The sequence below is a fragment of the Archocentrus centrarchus genome, chromosome 14 (genome assembly GCF_007364275.1).
Source record: "Archocentrus centrarchus isolate MPI-CPG fArcCen1 chromosome 14, fArcCen1, whole genome shotgun sequence".
NCBI lineage: Eukaryota > Metazoa > Chordata > Actinopteri > Cichliformes > Cichlidae > Archocentrus > Archocentrus centrarchus.
In genome coordinates, this window is record NC_044359.1 from 33,186,998 (window position 1) to 33,208,219 (window position 21,222).

Below are 21,222 nucleotides of genomic sequence, written 5' to 3' on the forward strand. Positions count from 1 at the left end.
TTCTTGGTTACTAGTATGTTGAATCCTGCCCTGTAAAGGATATGTTTTGTAGTTTAAAGAAAAGTAAAATAGTAAAAGGCAGTACCATAAATGGCAAAGATATGTTAATAATAAACACATTTGTATAAAACAAATAGAATCTGGAAGAAATGCATTCCCCTCGAAGTGTAACTGAGAATACAGAAATTTACCACCTCAATGGTTCAACCCACATCAGCTGACAGCTCAGCTGATCCCCTTCTACACATCCAATTGGCAAATCTAATTTATGAGGCATGTTATTTAAGTTTCTTTAGCCTGCCCACAGTTGTTGCACAACTGCAAGCTGCTTTGTTCCCCACCTCTAGCCCAGCTCTTATTTTCATTCCGTATCAGATTTATTCAGTGTTTAAATCTTTTACTCTGATCTGTGCTGGATCTTCCCACATATGCAAGTTAAAGTGCAGGGAGGTTAAAACCCTGAGCTACAGTATGCCACCAAATATAATTTACTGCAGATAGAAATATCTGTCTTTTTGGACTATAGAGAGCCTGTCTGGATTTTTTCCAAGACACTTTTTTTTTTTTACCCTTTTGAGTAGTAAGCAGAGGAGTAAGGGTGCTCTGGTGCCAAACAGTGATGAGCAGTGTCCAAGGCAACACGATCAATATAATGGCGACGATGTCTCGTCTCTTCGGCATCTCCAGGGTCAGACCTGAATCATGTCACTACCTGCAAGAGTGTAACACATGTCGTAAAGTAGGTGAACATAAGACATAAGAACTAGAAAGAACCGGAAAGTTGTGAATTGAGCTGTCTGCGGTCATGCTTAGATTTAAGTGAACAAATTGAAAGTGCTTTTGGATCAATTTTAGCATCTGCAGCCACTTCCTATTTTTTTTAAACACATTTTATATGTTTTCTACATTTAATACATTGAATAAACTGAGGTATTCATTAATGGCATAAACTATTTAGAATGTCAAGGGTGGGCTGGAAGGACCCAAATGCCAAGCTGACAGACACAAGAATAAACTAAAAACCAGCTTTTTTTTTAGATTTAATGAGTCCATGAATGAAAAACAAAATCCAAACAGAAACAACATACAGGCAGGAAAACATAAACAATAATAAATATAAACAATAATAATCTTGAATAGAGAAGCAGATAACAAAGGTAGCAAGACTAAAAACCTAAACAATAAAAAGAAACCTGAAGGTCAAACTCAAACTATAGTCAAAAACTGGAAGTAATAACTAAGACTCAAAATATTAACAAGTATACATGAAAAAGAAAAAGTGACCAATAAACAATAGAATAGAATACTTTTACTAATAAACATGGGTCAAAGAAACAAGGACCATGACATTATATAATTGAATTTCAATTTCTATTTTAAGGTAGTGGAATATCATTGGGTTTAAAGTGCCTTTCAGAAGCCTTTCAGTATTTGTACTTTTAAAGGAAACATTCACTGCTTTGAGAGTAGAAGCAGATTCTCTTCAGCATGAATGGATGAGCTGGTTCTTTGAGTCTCCACATCTAATGGCCCATCACTAGATGTAGATTACATTTTGAAGTCCATTTGTGGTGGCACTCTATTGAACACTGTCATACTGTAGCTGCAAGGCTCAAACTACAAGGAAGCAGGAATTTTGTTAAGAGACAGTCTCAGTCTGCTTGAGCACACAGAATATAGGTCAGAGACCGCTCCAAGCTTTCTGTTTTATTTCATCTGAAGATACACTGGAATACTATTATAACACTTATGCAGTATGGGTGAAAGGGTCAGGTCCTTTCCTGCCTGTCAATACAGTGGATACAGACATACAATAGTTGTCATGGATTCACAATGAAACAGTATATAAGCTCATTATTATACCCAGTTATTATCCAAATACCAAATAGTAGCCATCAAACACTGTTTATATAGACTCACCTTTATTTCTAATTTAATTTTATAAATGAATAAATTCAGTATGTTTGTTTTCACAGCATTTGGGACCCACTGTTAATGAAACACTGTCCTCTTAAAAGTCTTGCAACTTTCTACTACATCAGTCAGGAGTACAGCAAAGTAGTGGTGACTGGAAAAATCACTGTTAAATATTTCTGTGTGAGCTGCTGAATTCTGTCAAAACTAAAAGAGTTTAAAAGTGAGCTGATTTAAACTGTATTCCCATTGTAGTCGACGATACCATATGATTTAGCATTAACTAAATCATTAACTAAATCTCCTCACTATACCTTCTGTCCGCTTAGCAACTATGGGGTCTAGAGCCTTTTGTCATACAGCACCCCATCTCTGGAACGCTGTACCGCAACATTTAAAAGTCATAAACAGCTTATCTCTTTTTAAATCTCAGTTAAAAACCCATCTGTTCAAACAAGCTTTTGGCCTGTAACTGTGTGGGTTCTAGGATTTTACCTTGGTCTTAACTAATCTGTTTTTAGTTTTGTTTTGTTTATTGTGTAATTGTGCTTTCTCTTTTGCTGTTTCCTCTTTGATTGTTTTTTACCTGTAAGGCGACCTTGAGTGCCCATAAATAAAATGTATTATTATTATTATTATTATTATTATTATTATTATTATTAACTTCCCCACCTGTGTCTTGTTGCATCTTCACAGGTGATAAAGTCTGGGTTTTCCCCAAATTGTCAGCTACCTAATGTTAATATTAATAAACTGCCATATAAAAGCTGTTGAGCAAAATGTCCTTCCATGCGTGTTCATGAATATGAAAGATTTTCATAGTTTGACGGATTTTACCTTGCTCCTTTCTAAGAAAGGGTCCTCACACTGTGAGCAACACAAACTTTAATTTCACTTGCAGGGACCACATCCTCAATTAGACTGACCATGTTTCTTGAAAGAGAAAGGCAGATGGAATAAAAATGATCTAAGGATGAGACTGCAGTTTGGGCAAGGCCTCAGTCTGGACAAGTGGCAGCTCCCAAACCAGTCAGATCCCCAAAGAAGGCATTCCCCAGAAGCAGTGATGACTGAGAGTTATGAATATTTTGAAGATTGTTGTGAATATATAACTGGTAGGCTTGCAATGACCAATGGACCATGACCTTGATCTGGTGGTCAAGGATCCCTGTGTGTAAGGCGGACATAACTGCACCAATACGGTAGGACTGGCTGGCAAAGAGATCAGGTGAAATTCCAGAAAATGAAAGAACTTGAACCTTGTCTGAGTGAATGAGGATGGATCTGTTTGACCATTTGCTCCTGCATAGTACAGCATTACTGGGTAGATCTGGTAAATGGCTGAACATGACAGGAAACAGTTTTGGAGGCACTGTGTAAACTCTGAAGACCAATTAGAGGAGAACCACCATCCACCATAATAACCCCCAAAACCTACAGAAGGAGCAGTAACTGTGTAGGTCTAGACAGCTGATCATATTAAAATAAAGTGATGGCATTCCAGTTGGCAAGAAGATTTTCCCAACTCAGCTTTGGAAGAGCTATCCAGAATGATTGTGATTATGTGACGAGTGGAATTCAAGTGTCCTAAAAGGGAAAGTAGCTGTTGTTTGGTGCAAGAGGGAATAAGGAGAAAGATTCGGAAGAGGAGATTAATGCAGTTGAGTTTCTCCGTTGGCATAGAAACCTGAAACCAGATAGTGTTGAGGGTTATGCCAAAAACGCCATGGATATAGAAAGAAACACTGAGTTCAGGGTGGTTAACCCAGTTGGAGGTGATATGGGCGGAAATATAACCAGGAAGGAGACGGATAGGATAAAGCAGTTTGAGGTTGTTAGTAAGAATCTAGTATCAGGCTTTGGAAAGAGAGTGGAATAACTTGTGGCTGCTCTTGCAGCCAAATGTAAGCCTGACTGCAAAATAATAGGCACTCTACCACTTGTCTCCAAGAAAGTACAAAAAGTCGAGGTGGATTGACAGGATTTTGAAGGCACTTGCGATGTTGACTTTTGAAAACCAGGCACCTCTGCTGAAGGAGATGGTGTGATTCTATGTTGAGTCTTTGAAAGAAAAGTTATCACTAAGAATAATGCTATTAATGCTTGGGATGTGGCTTTTCTCAGGGGCTGAAATCTATAATGATGCATTTTTTTTGTTAACGGAGGTATGCTGAAACTGGAGAGGGTTTCAGATCCGGAGAACTGTAAGGAGGAATTGCTGTTGCCAGGGAGAACTGAACTGTGTTTGGTTGAAGAGACGGGATCTGTGCTGATGAACTCAGCCATATGTTGCTAGAAGCTGCCACGTCAAGCATAGGAAAAGAAAAGGAAAATAATTTGAATTAAGTAGCATGTACAACTGACAACCCGGTGCTACCGTTAGGAACAAGAGGAAAAACTGGCAACCCAGTGGCAGAAGAATTTGCTAAAGAGTTTTTAAATGGAGGAAAGAAAGAGAGAGAAACTGATACCTTGGTGCAGAGAAGCTGAAGGATTCTGAGATGGTGGGATAGAGGGCAAAGAAACTGGCATTCTGGTGCCAGGAATGCTTGCTGAAGAATTTCTAAATGAATGGAGAGAGGGGAGAGAACCTGCCATCTTGGTCCCATGTATGGGATGGGAAGAAAGTTGTAATGGAGGAATAGCTGAAAGTGGAACTGGCATTTCGGTGCCATCAGGCTGAATTAGAGGTAGGAGGCAGCTATGCAGAATGGTGGATAGGATTTTGCCTCCTTTTCTGTTAACTAAGCTTGTCTCTGTTGCTGGTTGCTGGTAGAGCTGCAAAGCATAAAGTGCTTTCACCTCTACTTGGAAGAGGATTGTTTTTGTTGTTTGGAATTTGGCGCTTTGAGAAGCTAAGAATAGCTGGAATAGTTTTGCCCTGTTCTCGGAGTGGATAAAGCCAATGACTCTCTCTTTTAGGACCTGCTGAAGCCAGGTTATGGTAATTATTTTTTTTGGAGACCCGACTGGAATGTGGGAGCAGTGACATGACTTCTGAACTCTGCGCTGAGATGAGTTTCAGGTGACTTGCCTGGCCTAAGTTTCAGAGTGGACAGGAGTAGAGCTGGAAAGAGATGTGTTCTTATGCTACAAACTTTTGCTAGTGGGTGATCTTCCTCACTTGGGGGCTTCTAACATGCCAGCTTCCTAACCATGTACACCATTTTGTGGAAATGGTATTCCCTGGTGGCTGTGGCCTTTTTCAGCAGGATAAAGTGCCTTTCCACAAAGCTAAAATGGTTCAGGAATGGTTTGAGGAGCACAACAATGAGTTTGAGTTGTTGACTTGGCCTCCTAGATATCAATCCAATCGAGTGTCTGTGTGATGTGCTGGACAAACAAGTGTGATCCATGCAGGCCTCACCTTGCAACTTACAGGACTTAAAGGATCTATTGCTAACATCTTGCTGCAGATACCACAGTGCACATTCAGGGGTCTAGTGGAGTCTATGCCTCAATGGCTCAGGGCTATTTTGGAAGCAAAAGGGGGACCAACACAATATTAGGCAGGTGGTCTTAATGCTATACTTGATTGGTGGAAATAGTCATAGCACCAGAAGGGTTATGAGGTGTGGTTCTGTTCCTGAAAATGGAAATTCAGAAGTGGGATTTTTCAACTTATCTCCATTTAAAACTGCCAACCAACCTCCTTTACTCTAGTGCATGAAAGAGGTAGATAAAGGTGCAGAGAACACAAACTTACATTACAGAAATCCAGATTCTCATGGGATTAAGTTCACAGATGGCCTCTGCAATTATTACAATGTACTGTAAGATCTGGATAGGTTTACTTCTCTCAAGATATAAACCTTAATTCAATGAATCTGATATTTTGTGTAATTTTGCACAAGTTGGACTGACAATGGAAGTTCTTGAACAGAACTCTTACTATGAGCCACCTAACTTCCTGTAGGAAGACTGAAATGTGTTGTGGATATACTTAAGCTATTATAATGGGCCGCAGTACTGTGGTCTAGGAGTGAATGAATTTCCCATCAAGGGCCTTTATTTGTGTGTGTAGTATAGGAATGTGTGTTGCATTTATGAAAAAATACAGTCCATAAATGCATATTCCTTCTTAACTTACCTAAATATATGGCTAACACACATGACCATCCCAACAACTGGCGCTGCTCCACTCTTTAACTATAAGCTTGAGGACCAGAGGTTCAGTGTAGTCGTTTAGATCTACAGAGAGGAAAACATACAGAGGGTTAAGATTCATCTGATGCATTCTTGGTCTGCATGATTAGCATTATGCAATCTCTGATAAAAAGGTTGTTTTCACACATGGATACCAGGCAATGAAGATTAGAGAGTGTCCAAAATTCTTACAGGTACAGGAAAATACCACTGGAAAGCTTCTGTGTCTGGGTAGAGTGTGTATGAGGCAGGACATGTGAAGCACAGTCACCTGCTGTGAATCCTCCTGCTCTATCCTCAGATGGGCCCAAACAGACAACACACTGACTTTGCACTAGGGAACTGGCAGGTTAAAACTGCAGAATGTATTAAAATGAACGTGTTTATTGACGTGATCTGACTGTTCGATGCATCTCTCTTGGATATCATCTAGAAAATTCAAGGCTGCAGTGCATGTGTGATTGCAGCTAATATTTGGGTCTTTTTAGACTTCCATAGATGGGGCAAATATTTACCATCCAGCATAAAAACACATAATCAACTGTTTCATCAGCATTATTTGTGTGCTTTTGGTGAGATTCATTAACAGCAGTCATTTATGTTTCAGCACTAGTGTATGAGGAAGATTGCAAAAACAAATGCTGATAGAAGATTTTTAACATGTATACTTGTGTGTGTTTTCATGTTTAGGCTTAGCTAAATTTATCTCCTGTTAGGACTTCTGTTATCCTGCAGTCCAGGCCTTACAGTCTTCATCCATATCCTGAAAGTACAGCCAGCCACACTGCATTTCCTTGTTTTTTCCCTTCTCTTCAGGCCTCTCTTTATGAGACAGATCCTCTGCTGGTTAATCAGAAGTCTTTAGACATCATTAATCCTTGATTAAAGAAGATCAACCCCAGTCTGAGATCAAAGGTTGTGCTAGCTAATTAACACATCAGGATAGGTCTAATACGGTCATGGTTGAACAGCATGTCATTGATATAGACAAGCTAATTTTCTACACACATTAGGTTGAAAAGCAATGACTCCATCTCCCTGCCATTTTCAGGCCTGTTTGAAGCTTAATTAATGTCATGATTGAGAATTAGCTACAGACGTGACATGATATAACATAAGGAGGAAAAAAAAGAAAATTTCAGTCTTAAATGCGGACACTTTTAATATGAATAAAATAACATCAGATTTTGGATCCATTGTGTTTTGGCTGCTGCAAAAACCAGTTTATGAAACAAAGTATACAGTGCTGAACAAATGTATTAGACCACCACCCAGTGTAAAGTTTGTACCACAGCTGCCCCAAATTAACAGTATTAGTAATTACCCTCCATCCATCCATCCATCCATCTATCCATCCATTCTCTTCCACTTATCTGGGGCTGGGTTGTGGGGGCAGCAGCCTAAGCAGAGAAGCCCAGGCTTCCCTCTCCCCAGCCACCTCCACCAGCTCATCTGGGGGGACCCCAAGGCGTTCCCAGGTCAGCCGAGAGACATAATCTCTCCAGCGTGTACTGGGTCTACCACGGGGCCTTCTCCTGGTGGGACATGCCCAGAACACCTCACCCAAGAGGTGGCCAGGAGGCATCCTAGTCAGATGCCCAAGCCACCTCAATTGGCTCCTCTCGATGGAGGAGAAGCGGCTCTACTCTGAGCCCCTCCCAAATGGCCACATTCCTCACCCTATCTCTAAGACAGAGGCCAGCCACCCTTCGAAGGAAACTCATTTCTGCCACTGGTATTCGTGATCTTATTCTTTCGGTCACTGCCCAGAAGCTCGTGACCATAGGTGAGGGTAGGAACGTAGATCGACCAGTAAATCAACGGCTTCACTTTTACACTCTGCTTCCTAGGGCTGAGTGTAAAAGTGAAGATGTAAAAGCGAAGAGATGACATGGGCCCACCCTCCTGTAGGCCCACCACCCACAGAAGATGTTGTAGTGGTCGGGTGCAGTGTGTGTTGGGCGGTGGCCAAGGGTGGAGGCCCTGGCGGACTGATCCCCGGCTATCAAGACTGGCTATAGAGAGAGTGTGGCCAGACATATAATATCAAATAAAGTGTGTGTTTGCTAATGTTATCACGTTAGCTGTTATTTGTATAATACTGCATAAGGCCCTACAATAATACAGAGAAAACCCAACAGTCAAAACGACCCCCTTTGAGCAAGTACTTGGCAACAGTGGGAAAGAAAAACTACCTTTTAACAGGAAGAACCAGGCTCAGGGAGGGGCAGCCATCTGCTGAGACCAGTTGAGGGTGAGGGGAGTGAGACAGGACAAAAGACATCCGATTGTCCTTCCCCTGATCCCAAAGAGCCAGTTACAGCCAAACATATTAGTCAGTGCTGCTGCACACATGTGAACAGTGAAGGTTTATGGCTGTCTCAGCTGGTGTATCTTTCCACTAGGGAGGTTCTTGGTGACTAATTTGCTAGTCATTTAATTGACAGGAAAAAAATGAGACTACTTCAGTCTAAAAGACAGAAAATCCTCACCCATCATTAAAAACTGAGCCCACTTTAAATGTAAGAAGTGAAACTTTGACCAGACAAATATTTTGTTTATTTTACGAACTATATGAAACCATTAACTATGCTCCTTGTTAATCAAATCATGTTTTAAATGTAGCTGAAATGCGTGGCACTGTGTATGCAATGGTACAGACATACACTGTCAGATTAGTTAGCAGCAGTGGCCTTGGTTTCTTTCACACTAGTGTCCACATCTGGGTGCAGAATGTGGTTACACATTGCTTTGGTAATATTCCAGTTTATTCTGACAAAGCCGACATGCAGGTGGTTAGCACGGCTGTTATCTCTTTGCTTTTCCCCAAGCTCCTTTACAACATCCTTTCTGTGTGTGTGTGTGTGTGCATGTGTGCGTGTGTGTGCGTGTGTGTACGTGTGTTTATGTGTGCATGTGTGTGTGCGTGCGTGCATGTGTGGACTTGTAACTGTTGTTGTAGATTAATATAAGAATAATACATTTAAATGACTTGTATTTCTGGTGCCATCTGGGAAGGGCAGCAACATATAGTCAACTAGTTGGACATATCCCTGCTCTTTAACTTTTATTGTAATAAAGATGTAACAAGATGTAGGTTAGTGCACATTTTTACTTTTTCTTGGTTTACTGTTTCCATAACATAAATTAAACAAATATGAGTATAGCAATTCAGTTCAGGGCTGTCATGGGATGAGTGAGGCGCAATTTGTCTCAGATTGAACCTTTAATGAAGCCATAGTGTTGTGAAACTATGCATGTGTATTAGAAGCCCGATTTGAAGCAGAAATACAGCTTTTTAAATCTTATTTTGGGGGCAAATTGTCCCCAACTTTTGAAGCACTTTTTATTTTATTTGACTCTACACGGCTCTCTCCCCGTTTGGTTAGGGGTCTAAAATGCTGTTAGCATTAAGTTAATTAACTTAGGGTTTTAAGGCAATGACAGAGATTAAATACTAGTTTTCAGGCAGTTCCCTTGAAACTGTGCTACAACAACAAAATTGATTTCTGTTATTTATTTATTTATTTTTTTTAAATGTGCTTTTGAATAACAAAGCAGCTGCCACTAGATCCAGCACTTAAATGTATGTAACAACATACGTGTGAATTTTTTCTTGGTCTGGACACGTGTCCTGGCAGCAGAGCAGCATATTTAACAAAGATACTAGAAAAGCACATATAATACTAGAGGTTAAACATATAATACAGATTGAAAGGAACTCAGCAGCTGCAGCCAAAGCAGCACTGTGTTATAAGAAAAGTGCTAAGAATCTCTACTTGATGCTCATCAGACTGCTAATTAAAAACTACAGACCCTCTCACTCTACATGATCGGGCTTTTTCCATGAATCCAGTGATGCTGAGAACTGCTTGGTCAGTAGGAGATGGTTTTACCATGGCGATGTACCATTGTCAGAACTGGACCACCTTCATAACACTGAAACGCTGTAACCACTGTCGCCTTACAAAAGAAGGTCCTCATTTTGAAACCACTGCCACCAATTGGTGAATCTAAACTGGCCGTAACTGTGCATGTGAGCATTGTTACCTGCCTCTGTGTTATCCTAGCACACTGGTTAGCTGTCCAGCATGTCTCGCCCTGTGGGATAGGCTCCAGCCCCTCTGTGACCCTGAACCAGACAAGCAGCTGGGAGAATGGATGGATAGGCAGACAATATCTGGTTCAATACATGTATTTCATAAATAACCAAAAAATATAAATTTTAACTGAGCACTCAATCTGAAGAAAGGTAAAATGTGATAATTGCATCCCAGTCCTTTTTTAGATATGAGCCTGGTTCCTAGCTGGCTGAATCCCTTTGCTTAAATGTTGTGGCTTTTAAGTATTTTTTAAGTATTTGCAATTAAAACACAACAGCTCAGAGTGAGCGGTAGCCTAATGGATAACCCATGCTGTGCCTGCAGCTTTCACTGTTTGCCCCAGCAGGTTGCACGTCACACCCTTTTCCCTACACCAACAACTGTCAAACAAAGCAAATAATGCCTCAAAATAATCTTAGAAGAAGAAAATAAACAAACATATTAATTCTTTCTTTATACAACTATCAGGTAATCTACCTGATTCAGAAAGTGATGAGAAAAAAATATGATTAGCTGCTACAGGTGTATTTTACATTAAAATAAATAAAAATGACAAATATGTTATTTCTTATTTAATGCTTTTGGATGATGAAAATGCGCACTGATAATTGAGCTTATGGCTCATCACAGCACCATTACCGGCACTACTGCAAGTACTTTGATTGCATAAGGATAAGAACAAAAAGAAAATAACATAGGTCACGCTAACAGCGCCTGTTTCAAATGGATTTTTTTCATCAAATCCCATCAGCTGAGAAAGCTCTCTCTTGATTGGTTTTCAGGATCCACTTGGCACACCACCCGTGTCCATACACATCACTAAGCACAGGGGCCTGCCACTTGCTAATGACCTTTGCAGGGGGTAGATGAGTCAGCATCCAAACACTGCATGGAACTCCAACATAAAACTGCATTTTGCCTCCTCCAGTTTGAGTTATTTTTTTTAACAATTTGAAGGTAATTTCTTTTGTATTTCTTCCTTTCATGAATAAATTCATTTTTGATCCATCTACATAATATAGCATTATTTTTGTCAGCTCAGCTGTAAACAAGCCAATAGTACTGTGCTCAAGCACTGGAGCATGCAGCCAATTTAAGATGTGCCTGTTAGAACACCAATCAACAACAACAGAATGATAGCTTACTTATATAACACACAACTGACCACTACATCACATTTACTGCACAATATTTTAATGTGACTACAATCTTCTTGTGCTCAACGATGTAATTTCTTGTTTAAAGGTGCTATCCTTTTAATGTGCCACTTTTATGGCGTGAATAGAATAACTATAAATCAATACAGGTGTGTAATGGGATTTGGCAGTAAGGCTGTACTGAGAAGGGACCCACATCTACATCACAAACCTAATGACTCTAATGCAGTGCTCATTACTGATAGACTTTGACTGGTTTGAAGAGCAGCGAGTGGAAGGATGACAGTGGAAGACCAGGCAGGCCTCACTCAGCACTTGAAAAGCTTCTTACCATGTGTTGGAAGAGCTCCTAAAACTATAAATAGGTCTCTCTTGGTATCAGACTTCTCTGCATCATAAATACTGTTTTAGATGGGAAATCCATATAAATGTTTGTATATGGGGCAGCTAGCAGCAAGAGGCAGATACTAACTGCAGCCATCTTGATGAAAGATCCACAATTATAGGGTAACATGGCAATTATGAGCTCATGATATGGAATCAGTGACTATATCTTTGCATTGTTGTGGGTTTTCAACTTTTAGCACAGTTAGCCCTGTCTGTGGTACAGCAAACTGTATCCAGGGCAAATCCTCATTACAAAGCAGTTCCTATGAACACCCTACAGTGGCACACAAACAGTGACAACAATGTTAATCTCTGCATGTTCTGTGTATTTAATAGTACTATCAAAATAATTCACTTATTCCTACTCATATAACTGCATAATCACCTAACTCCAGATCTGTGCAGGTGTGTGTATGTGATAGACACCTGTACAGCTGCAGGTAGTCTAGTGTATTACTCTTTCTGGTTTTTGATGTTCCAATATTTGCACTCATCCCTTTCAACTGGTTTGAGGTGTAAAACTTTAGCCGGGTGCCTTGATGTTTGGGATTCTAATAACGAGGTTCCTTCGGGATTTTAATAGTCTTTCACTTCAGTACCTTTCATTTCAGCCTCCTTATGGTGCTGCTAAAACTTTCTATTTTCTTTTCATGGAGAAAGGAAGAAATTAATTTGCCCTGCTAGTCTATTGTTTAAGAACAATAATATCAATGAGAACAGTGACTAAAATATAATGTTAAAAACTACCAATAAACAGCATTAGGTGGATACTTACAGAAATGAACAATGATCCACAGAGTTAGATCCTGTATGCTTTGCTAATGATGAAGGTGCTGAGGCTTGGGAGCATCAGCTGGGAAGAGCAGAGGGATCCCCGGAGTTCTCTTTCTCAGGAAGGAGCTTGTGTTTGGTGCACATGCAAGCGGCATTGGGGTGACAACTAGCGGATTTCGTTCACAGCATCCGGTGGGTGCTATCCAATCCTCGGGTAGGGTCGCGTCCTCAGTGCCAGCCCCTGTAGAGACAGAGGAGGTCATCCCTCTGGAAGAATGCTGCTTCTCATTGCAAAAACAAAGGCTGGGATTGTCAAAGCTGATGGCAAGGGGACGAGGCGGAGGGGCAGCCATGGCCGCAGGATTCAGGACAATAGAATAAATCACATAAAAAATGTCACAGCCACACAAATGGAAATTTTGCTTGGGGATGAAGCTGGATTTAAAAAACTGAGAGAGCCATGAATAACATGGGGGCTGTTTATCTAAGGCATAAACGGCTAGTCACATGGCCCACTAGTCAGACAGTAAGGGCATTTCTTTTCATTTCCTGACAGGCATATGAAAGGAGTGCACTTTGAATGGACTCTTTTTGCTTCAAAAGTCTAAAAGAGGGATAGGGTAAAAATATGCATGCAATCTAAGGAACTCCACAGAAATGCGGCTCATATCAGAATCTGAGGACAATTGGTATGTGGCTGATGGTGCTTACAGCAGGTGGTTTAGTCAAGTGTCTCTAACTTCAAGCCTGTGGAAGTCTTATATACTGCAGTCACACACATTTGTCTACACACTCTGTGGGTGGAAAAAGTATGTTTCTCTGGCCAAACATGACTTGTCATTGCAGTAAAAATTGCTGTCATTGGTAAAATTTCAGATGTAATGCTATGTTTAAATATTATCAGTAAAAGCATAAATGCAAGTGGCCAAGATGGAAAAATACAATACAATACAAAATACAATTAGCAATCACTTCTTTTGTGAAATGTGTCAACACACTGCTGCAAACCATCCATTATGGAGAAATACTTTAAAATGAAATCTCATATTACAACTTACAGCTAATTAAAATGAACAGAGATCAGCAATATTTAAAACCACTGACAGGTAAAGAGAGGTCGGGGTTAAACCGATCAACATGTGCTTCAGGGGGACTCATTGATAAACTTGGGAAGGGTGGCCTGTGAATGTGATCACATGGAAGAGCTGTGGAAGTGCTGAAAACCTTAATAATTCTGCATATGGTGTCAGAACACAGTGCTCTTACATTGAACCTCCATAAACACTGACCACAGATATTCTTTTCAAGGTATTTTGCTTTGCCCAGATCAATCTCATTGATTATCATCAGGCTTTGCTGAAAAAGTTGCTGAGTCCACAGTGCCTCCACCTTCCAATTTTAAGAATCTGCTAACATAAAAAAGGCACCTACCTCAAGTGATGAACCATTGTTGTGTTTACACAAAACAGAAAACTTAGTGTCATAAAAACACACAAATTTTGTCCCCCATTTTGTTTAGTTCAAGCTTGGAAAAAGTCAAAGATATCACAGTTTAACAGGCATAAGATAGTATCTTCACACCAACAAGGTGATTCCAAAAAAGCTATTAACCCAAAAGTTTGCATGTCTATGTGTAATGTGTCCCTGAGAAAATCTGAGGAAACTGAAGGAAGGTGGAGGACAGAAGAAGTGGCAGAACTAAAAACTGTGTACAGCAACTATCTACAGACTGCTGTTGGTTTCATTCTCAGCATGGCAGTGGTCCAAACACACTTCCAATGCACTAAAAACTTACCTTGATGTCAATCCATGACTGGAACAATGTTAGTCATGGATTGTTCCTTAACATTATTGAAGCAGTGTGAGATTGTCTTGACAGAACAGAACAAAGAAACCTGGAAAACTATTCCTGAAGACTACTCAAAGAAATTACAAGAAAGCTGCCTCAGAGAGTTCAGGCTGTGCTGAAGAATAAATATGATCATACCAAACATTGACTTTCAAGCTTGTTAGAATTGTACAAACCCTGTTTGTGCCTTTTTTTTTTAACTGAATTTCCATTTATGCTTGCACGTTTCAATAAATTCTTCCATGTCCTTTTTTTTTAAGCAAAATATGAAGAAATGATGGATGGCTCAATACATTTGGACAGTACTGTATATCTGCAACATGCAGAATTATGATCTATCCTATACATTGGCTAGTTGAAATATGAAAATGCCTCATTCTAAAGATATCAGGCCTGTTTATCCTGTTTCATTTTAAGTGCATAAACCTTTCACACCTTCGGTGTCTGTATCCCAGCATCAAATAATTCCAATCAGTCATCAACAAAATTTCTTATTCATCAAAAAAGACTATTCAGATATTTATGCAGATGACGACCTGTTTGGATTTTTATTGTTTGTGTCAGCCTTATTTTCATCTGGAAAAGCCTTCCTCTGTGTTTATGTGTGCATATGTTATCAGAGAGCAGAAGATGATGTTCAGAAAAGTATTAGCTGCATTATGAGCAGAAGAACTATTTGAAATGACGTGCGCATATAAACAGACTCATTGGAAAAGAACAAATCTCAGTCCAATGCCATCTTCTCTTCTTCCCAGAACAGAGTGAAAATGTCAGGAAATTTACTTAAACTCAGGAAGACACAAAAGACTCGGTTCAGGTTAAGGCAGTTTCCTTAGCTTGCAAGAGGAGCTACATTCAGCCTGACGCTCGCTGAGGAAGTCTCATAGAGCACTTTTATACATGCAATTTTCTATAAGGCGCTTTTACACAGAAAGGAGTACAGAAGAGGAAGAAGAAAAACAAGACACTAACACCTCATCACAGTTTCTCCAACTCTGCATGTTGCTAGACAGCCGGCCTCTGTTTCTTCCTGGAAAACAAGTCATATACTCTTCTCTGTAAACATACATTGTTATGACCTTTAACAAGCTGAACCTTTCACTTCCCTACATCTATTGACAATAAGGTAAACAAATGGAGAACTCAGACAAGAATCAGTGGGTGACACACTGTAGTGAGAGGTTGTCACAATTCTGCTTATTCTTATTCAGGAAAGTACATTCTACAAAAAACAACTTCATACAAGGTTTCCTCCCCACATAAACACCTCTGTTCATACAGCAACTTATGCAGCAGTTCATATAAGCATGATTATTATAATGAGCATAGCAACTATTTTCTGACAGAACAGTTTTTTTGTAGAGTATTTTTATTAATAAGGAAAAGGTCACTGAAATTATGCATAACTTTGACCTGAATTTATAAAAAGTATCATTATATTTATTCTTTGACAAACCTGCTATGAAACAATGTTACATTGTTCTGTGATGTTTCTCCCTGAGGTGAGAAATACCATTTAGAGTTTGACAGATGGGTGATTAATGACACGGTGATACAATTTCAAAGGTGTTATAATAGAGAAACAAGGGCTGGTGCACTATTAAAATGTAAATCATTAGTCTCACATTCAATCAATATTTCCTTAAGCTGGCCGTGACAACATTGACATGTGTCATGAAAACACTGACTTATAGGCTTTTATGTGGTTTGTCCTTTGAAAATGATCTAGGATTAGTAGCTTTTAACTGCAAAATCTCTTATCTGCAAGTTGTTGTTTTCAGACTTGCTTTGGAATTTGCATGAACACATCTTGGTTTGCAGTGACTATAATACATCATTATGCATGTTTACAAAATCTAGCTTCATTGTTGCGGGAGGTTGTCGGGTCCCTTCATTTTTATGTTTCTGCTTCAAAAGCCTCATTATTAACTACTTTATGATTAGATCTACACCTTTCAACTTTTCAATCATCAATTTTTGTAGCTTTACCAAGGTAACAATCCACACATGCAATATTATACACTGATGTTATAGTGTCAAGTGTTCATATTCAAGCATGTCTTTTGAAATCTTTAATAGGATGATAAATGTAAAAATGCCACTAAACTGATTATTTGAGCAAAGCTAGCAAAATTAGCTAAGAACTAAAAATGCTTTTTTTAACTTTCCATCCATCCATCCATCCATCCATCCATCCATCCATCCATCCATCCATCCATCCATCCATCCATCCATCCATCCATCCATCCATCCATCTTCTGTTTATTCATGACTGGGTCACAGGGGCAGCAGCCTAAGCAGAAAAACCTAGTCCTCCTTCTCCCCAGCCACCTCCTCCAGCCTTCAGGAACTCAGGGCGAATCTCATCCACCTCAGGCGGCCTGCAACCAAGGAGTTGTTTAACTACCTCAGTGACCTCACCCCCAGTGATGGGTGAGTCGTCCTTCATCCCAAGACTCTGTTTCCTTTACAGAAAATGTGTCAGTGGGATTAAGGAGGTCCTCAAAGTGTTCCTTCCACCACTCAACTATATTCTTAGTTGAAGTCAGCAGCACCCCACCTGCAATATACATCATATGAGTAGAGCACCACTTTCCTGTCCTGAGTCGCCTAACAGTTTGCCAGAATCACCACCATGACAGGCACCAACCACCTTGCAGCCGCAGCTCCGTGCAGCAGCCTCAACAACTGAGGAGCTGAACATGGTCCATTCAAACTCAGTGTCCTCAGCCTCTCTCAGAATGCTGTCGAGGTTCTGCTGGAGGTTGGAGTTTGTTATGGAAATTTATTTATCAAATGAGAGAGACAAGATTCCTTTGCATGGTTTATTACTTGTACGAGGAAAAGTCACATACACACACAAAGGAAAGTAAGTGAGTTCTAAATCTTACACAGAAACACAATGTACTTATACCCTTTTACACCCCCCTGTTCTCCCCCCTCCTTAACCCAACCATAAAGAAGAGGAGATCCTCTCCCAGTTACATGTTCCTGCATAAAGAGAAATTAACCAGAAGCACACCAAAACTAAAGAATGTGACCCCATTAACAAAGAGGGTCCTGAGAGAGGAAGGGTGTGTGTAGGTTACAGATAAGGGAATGGTCATCTGGACAGTTTATACAACCTACAGGTTACTTCATGGTCACACACTCCATAGTTGAACAACATATAAGAGTTAAAGTAAAATTTTCCATCACAAGTTGAAGATTTCACAGACTGGTGCCTCATGCAGGCATTCCTAGTGTTCCCTCACTATATGTTTAGGTGCATCAGGTCTGTCCAGTATCCTCCTCCACCACCTGATCCAACTCACCACCAGGTGGTGATCAGTTGAAAGCTCAGTTCCTCCATTCACCTGAGTGCCCAGAACATACAGCTGCAGATTTGCTGATACAATTATAGAATCAGTCACTCCCTGTCCATGTGTTTGAACATGGTGTTCATTGTGGACAAACTATGATTTGCACAGAAGTTCAATAACAGAACACCACTTGGGTTCAGATTAGGGGTGTTCCTCTCAGTCACACCCCTCTCAGTCTCACTGTCATTGTCCCAGTAGGATGATGGAGTCACTGGATGGAGCACCCTCAAGCACCCCACCCAGCAATGCCAACAAGGCAGGGTACTCTGAGGGTACTCTGATTTGGTGCATAAACACAAAAAACAGTCAAGACGCGTTCACTGACCTGAAGGCGCGGCCCTCTTGTTCATCAGTGAAACTCCAATATACAGGTAGCAAGTCGTGGGGATACAAGGACACCCACCCCAGCTCACCGCTGCTCACCAAGGGCAACTCCAGACTGGAACAAAGCTAAGCCCATCTCCAGGAGAATGGTTCCAGAGCCCAGGCTGTGCCTTGTGGTGAGCCTGACCATGTCTAGCCAGCATCTCTCAAGCACTAGCTCAGGCTCCTTCCCCACCAGAGAGGTAATGTTCCATACCTTGATAGTCGGGGATTGGTTCGCTGCCTGACACATATTGCACCCACTCCCTGCGACACCTCTGGCGAGTTGTGGGCCTACAGGAAGGTGCGCCCATGCCTGATCTTTGGGTTCAGCCAGGTCCCATGGGCTAAGGCCCAGTCACCAGACGCTCTCCCTCGAGCACCCTCCCCAGGCCTGTCTCCAGGGTGGGGCCCCGGTAATCCTATCCTGGGCAGGGTAAACTGTTCCCTTAGTCTTTCTGTCATAAGCATTGTCTGGATTGCTCTTTGTCTGGCCCCACATCATTAGGAATTGGGTGTACAAGTTTGAATTTGTTTTGGATTTTCTCTAATCCATGCAAGGTCAAAAGTATACATGCATCCCCACAAATATTTGGTTAAATGTCCCTTCATGAGTTGCACCTCAATCAGATGCTTTTGGTAGCCTCAACAAGCTTATGCTTCTGGATATCTGACCACTCTTTTTGGCAGAATCTAATTGGTGGGTTTCCTGGAATAGACCCAACTTTAAACAGTGTCTTTTGTCCTGTCTCTCTCCCTTTACCCCCAACAGGTCATGGCAGATGACTGCCCCTTCCTGAGCCTGGTTCTGCCAGAAGTTTCTTCCTGTTAAAACAGAGTTTTTCCTTCCCACTGTCTCTAAGTGCTTGCTCATGAGGAGTCATCTGATTGCTGGGGTTTTCTCTGTATTACGGTACTTTTTTCTTTACCTTATAATATAAAGTGCCTTGAGGTGGCTGATGTTGTGACTTGGCACAATATAAATAAAACTGAATTGAATTTTAATTATAGTTCACAAATTTTCAATAGGGTGGAGGTCGAGGCTTTTGGAAGTTTGATGGAGCCATTTCTATATAGTTGGTGATTCCAAGATCATCAGTTCAAACAACTGAATATAAGTACAAGTTATCTGGATGTATTTCCACTTTGCCAAGGTCTGGATAAAGACCCAAATTTCCACCCTCAGATGAAAGGAAATTAGGATATTGCAGAGGTGGAAAGTAACAAAGTACAAATACTTTGTTACTATACATAAATAGAATTTTCAGGTATCTGTACTTTACTTAGTATTTATTTTTTAATTTTACTATTTTTTAAATTTTACTCCCTACATTTTTACACAAATATTTCTACTTTCAACTCTTTACATTAAGAAAAAAACCAGCTTGCTATTTTGAGGGAAATTTTTCTTTTAAATTACTGCGCCTTCAAAGATCTAACTGATTTAAGCCTAAATGGATGGAACAAGAACACACAAAAGGCAATCCTACTGATGTATCCATCACCAGGGCTTATGACATACAAAGAGATGAAAGAGGAAAATCCATATAATTTATGCATCATTTATAGCACTGTACTGAGGGCTTAAAGTGGGCCAGAATGATCTGGAACAACATTTTTGTTGCAGATGTCCGTAATTTGTGGTCACAGTACTTCAGCATCTAGCTAGCACTACTGAAGAGGAGTGAGCATAAAGGGAGTAAAGTTTATTAAGTGGCAGGTCATTTTAAATGCAACGTGTCTTCATTTTAGATTAGTTTGCTGTGTGAGTTTACAGTAAAGCTCTGTGTTAGAGTCATGCACATTATTATAGGGTCTTTTTTTTTTTTTTACAATATAAAGCACCTTGAGGTGCTAATATAAATAAAATTGAATTGAACTGAATTGAATTGCACAGTGGCTGTGATGTTCATGGTCAGAGTTTGGTTACATCAAGAGGAGCAGAGATGAATCTGAATTTAAGCTGATGATGTTTAGATTCATTCACTGAATTCAACCTTTATACTGATTGGATAGTGTCAGTATAAAGACAATATAAACAGTATACTTTAAGTGCAGGGAGTTAATAACTTGTCTGTTTACATCTTGTTTAATTCAGTTGTGCAAATCCATAAAGTCCAGCAGCAGCAGTAGAAGCAGCAGCACAGATCAGTTGATCACAGCCTGCACACAAAAAAAAAATTTACTGGAGCTCATAATAGAAATTATTGTGAGTTTGGATTCTTTTCCCCACGCTGAGCCAGTACACCAATCCCCACCTGCTGAATTCCACTGTAACCCCTGTCTGTACTCATCTTTCTGTTTAGGTGTGGAGGCAAAGTCCAAAAAAGTTTTCATTCCTAAGTTCTATTATTATTTTATTATTGTGTTATATAGCACAAGGTTCCGTTAGCTTTGCACAGAAATAGCTGGTGGAAACATCCTTCAAAAAGTTACCTTTTATTTTCTTACTTACATCTTAGACCCTGTACTTTTTTACTTTTACTTGTGAAAAGAAGTTAATTCAGTACTTCAACTTTTGTCTAAGTACTTTTTAACTCAAGTATCTGTACTTCTACTTAAATAAAGAATTTCTGTACTTTTGCCACCTCTGGGATATTCAGGAACAACCAAGACACAAGCCTGCCATGAACAGGAAACTGCTGGAACACCAGTGTCACTGTCCATAGCAGTGTTGTAGTCAAGACCACCTAACCCAAGACCAAGACAAGACCAAGACCAGAGTGTATCGAGACCGAGACAAGACCAAGACTTTTAGGGTCCAAGACGAGTTGAGCCCGAGACCGAGGGAGGGCGAGACCGGGACAAGACCAAGACCAGTGCCTGAAACTACATGACACAATAAAATGTGAAACATGATCAAAATCACTTCTCAAATTAATCTGAAAGATCCGATTCCCATAAAAGCACCTAGATATTAAACACTCACAGCTCAAATAAATATAACCATCTTTATTTAATACTCCTGGGTGACTTCCATCATTTAACACAGAATGTAAAACAATTATTCATAGTTCATCACAATAGTCTTAACTTTTCTCTGTGTTTCATAAACAATACATGAAGTTATGTTGCTTTTAAACCAACAACAATCCTTGTAAAAATGGGTGCTATTTCAAAACCACATAGCTAAATGTGTAAAACTGAAAAAATAGCAAACAATCATC

At 40.1% G+C, this 21,222-nt stretch overlaps 1 protein-coding gene across 1 annotated transcript in view; it reads right to left on the reverse strand.

Moving 5' to 3' along the window:
• Positions 1-21,222, reverse strand: part of b3gat1b (beta-1,3-glucuronyltransferase 1 (glucuronosyltransferase P) b) — a 63,143-nt gene that overhangs the window by 25,875 nt on the left and 16,046 nt on the right. Inside the window, exons 2-4 of the mRNA XM_030745772.1 lie at positions 12,483-12,722; positions 6,005-6,105; positions 570-712 (exon numbers count right to left, since the gene is read on the reverse strand). Coding sequence (XP_030601632.1) covers positions 570-681 — 112 coding nt within the window. The 5' untranslated portion in view covers positions 682-712; positions 6,005-6,105; positions 12,483-12,722. The remainder of the gene's footprint in view (positions 1-569; positions 713-6,004; positions 6,106-12,482; positions 12,723-21,222) is intronic.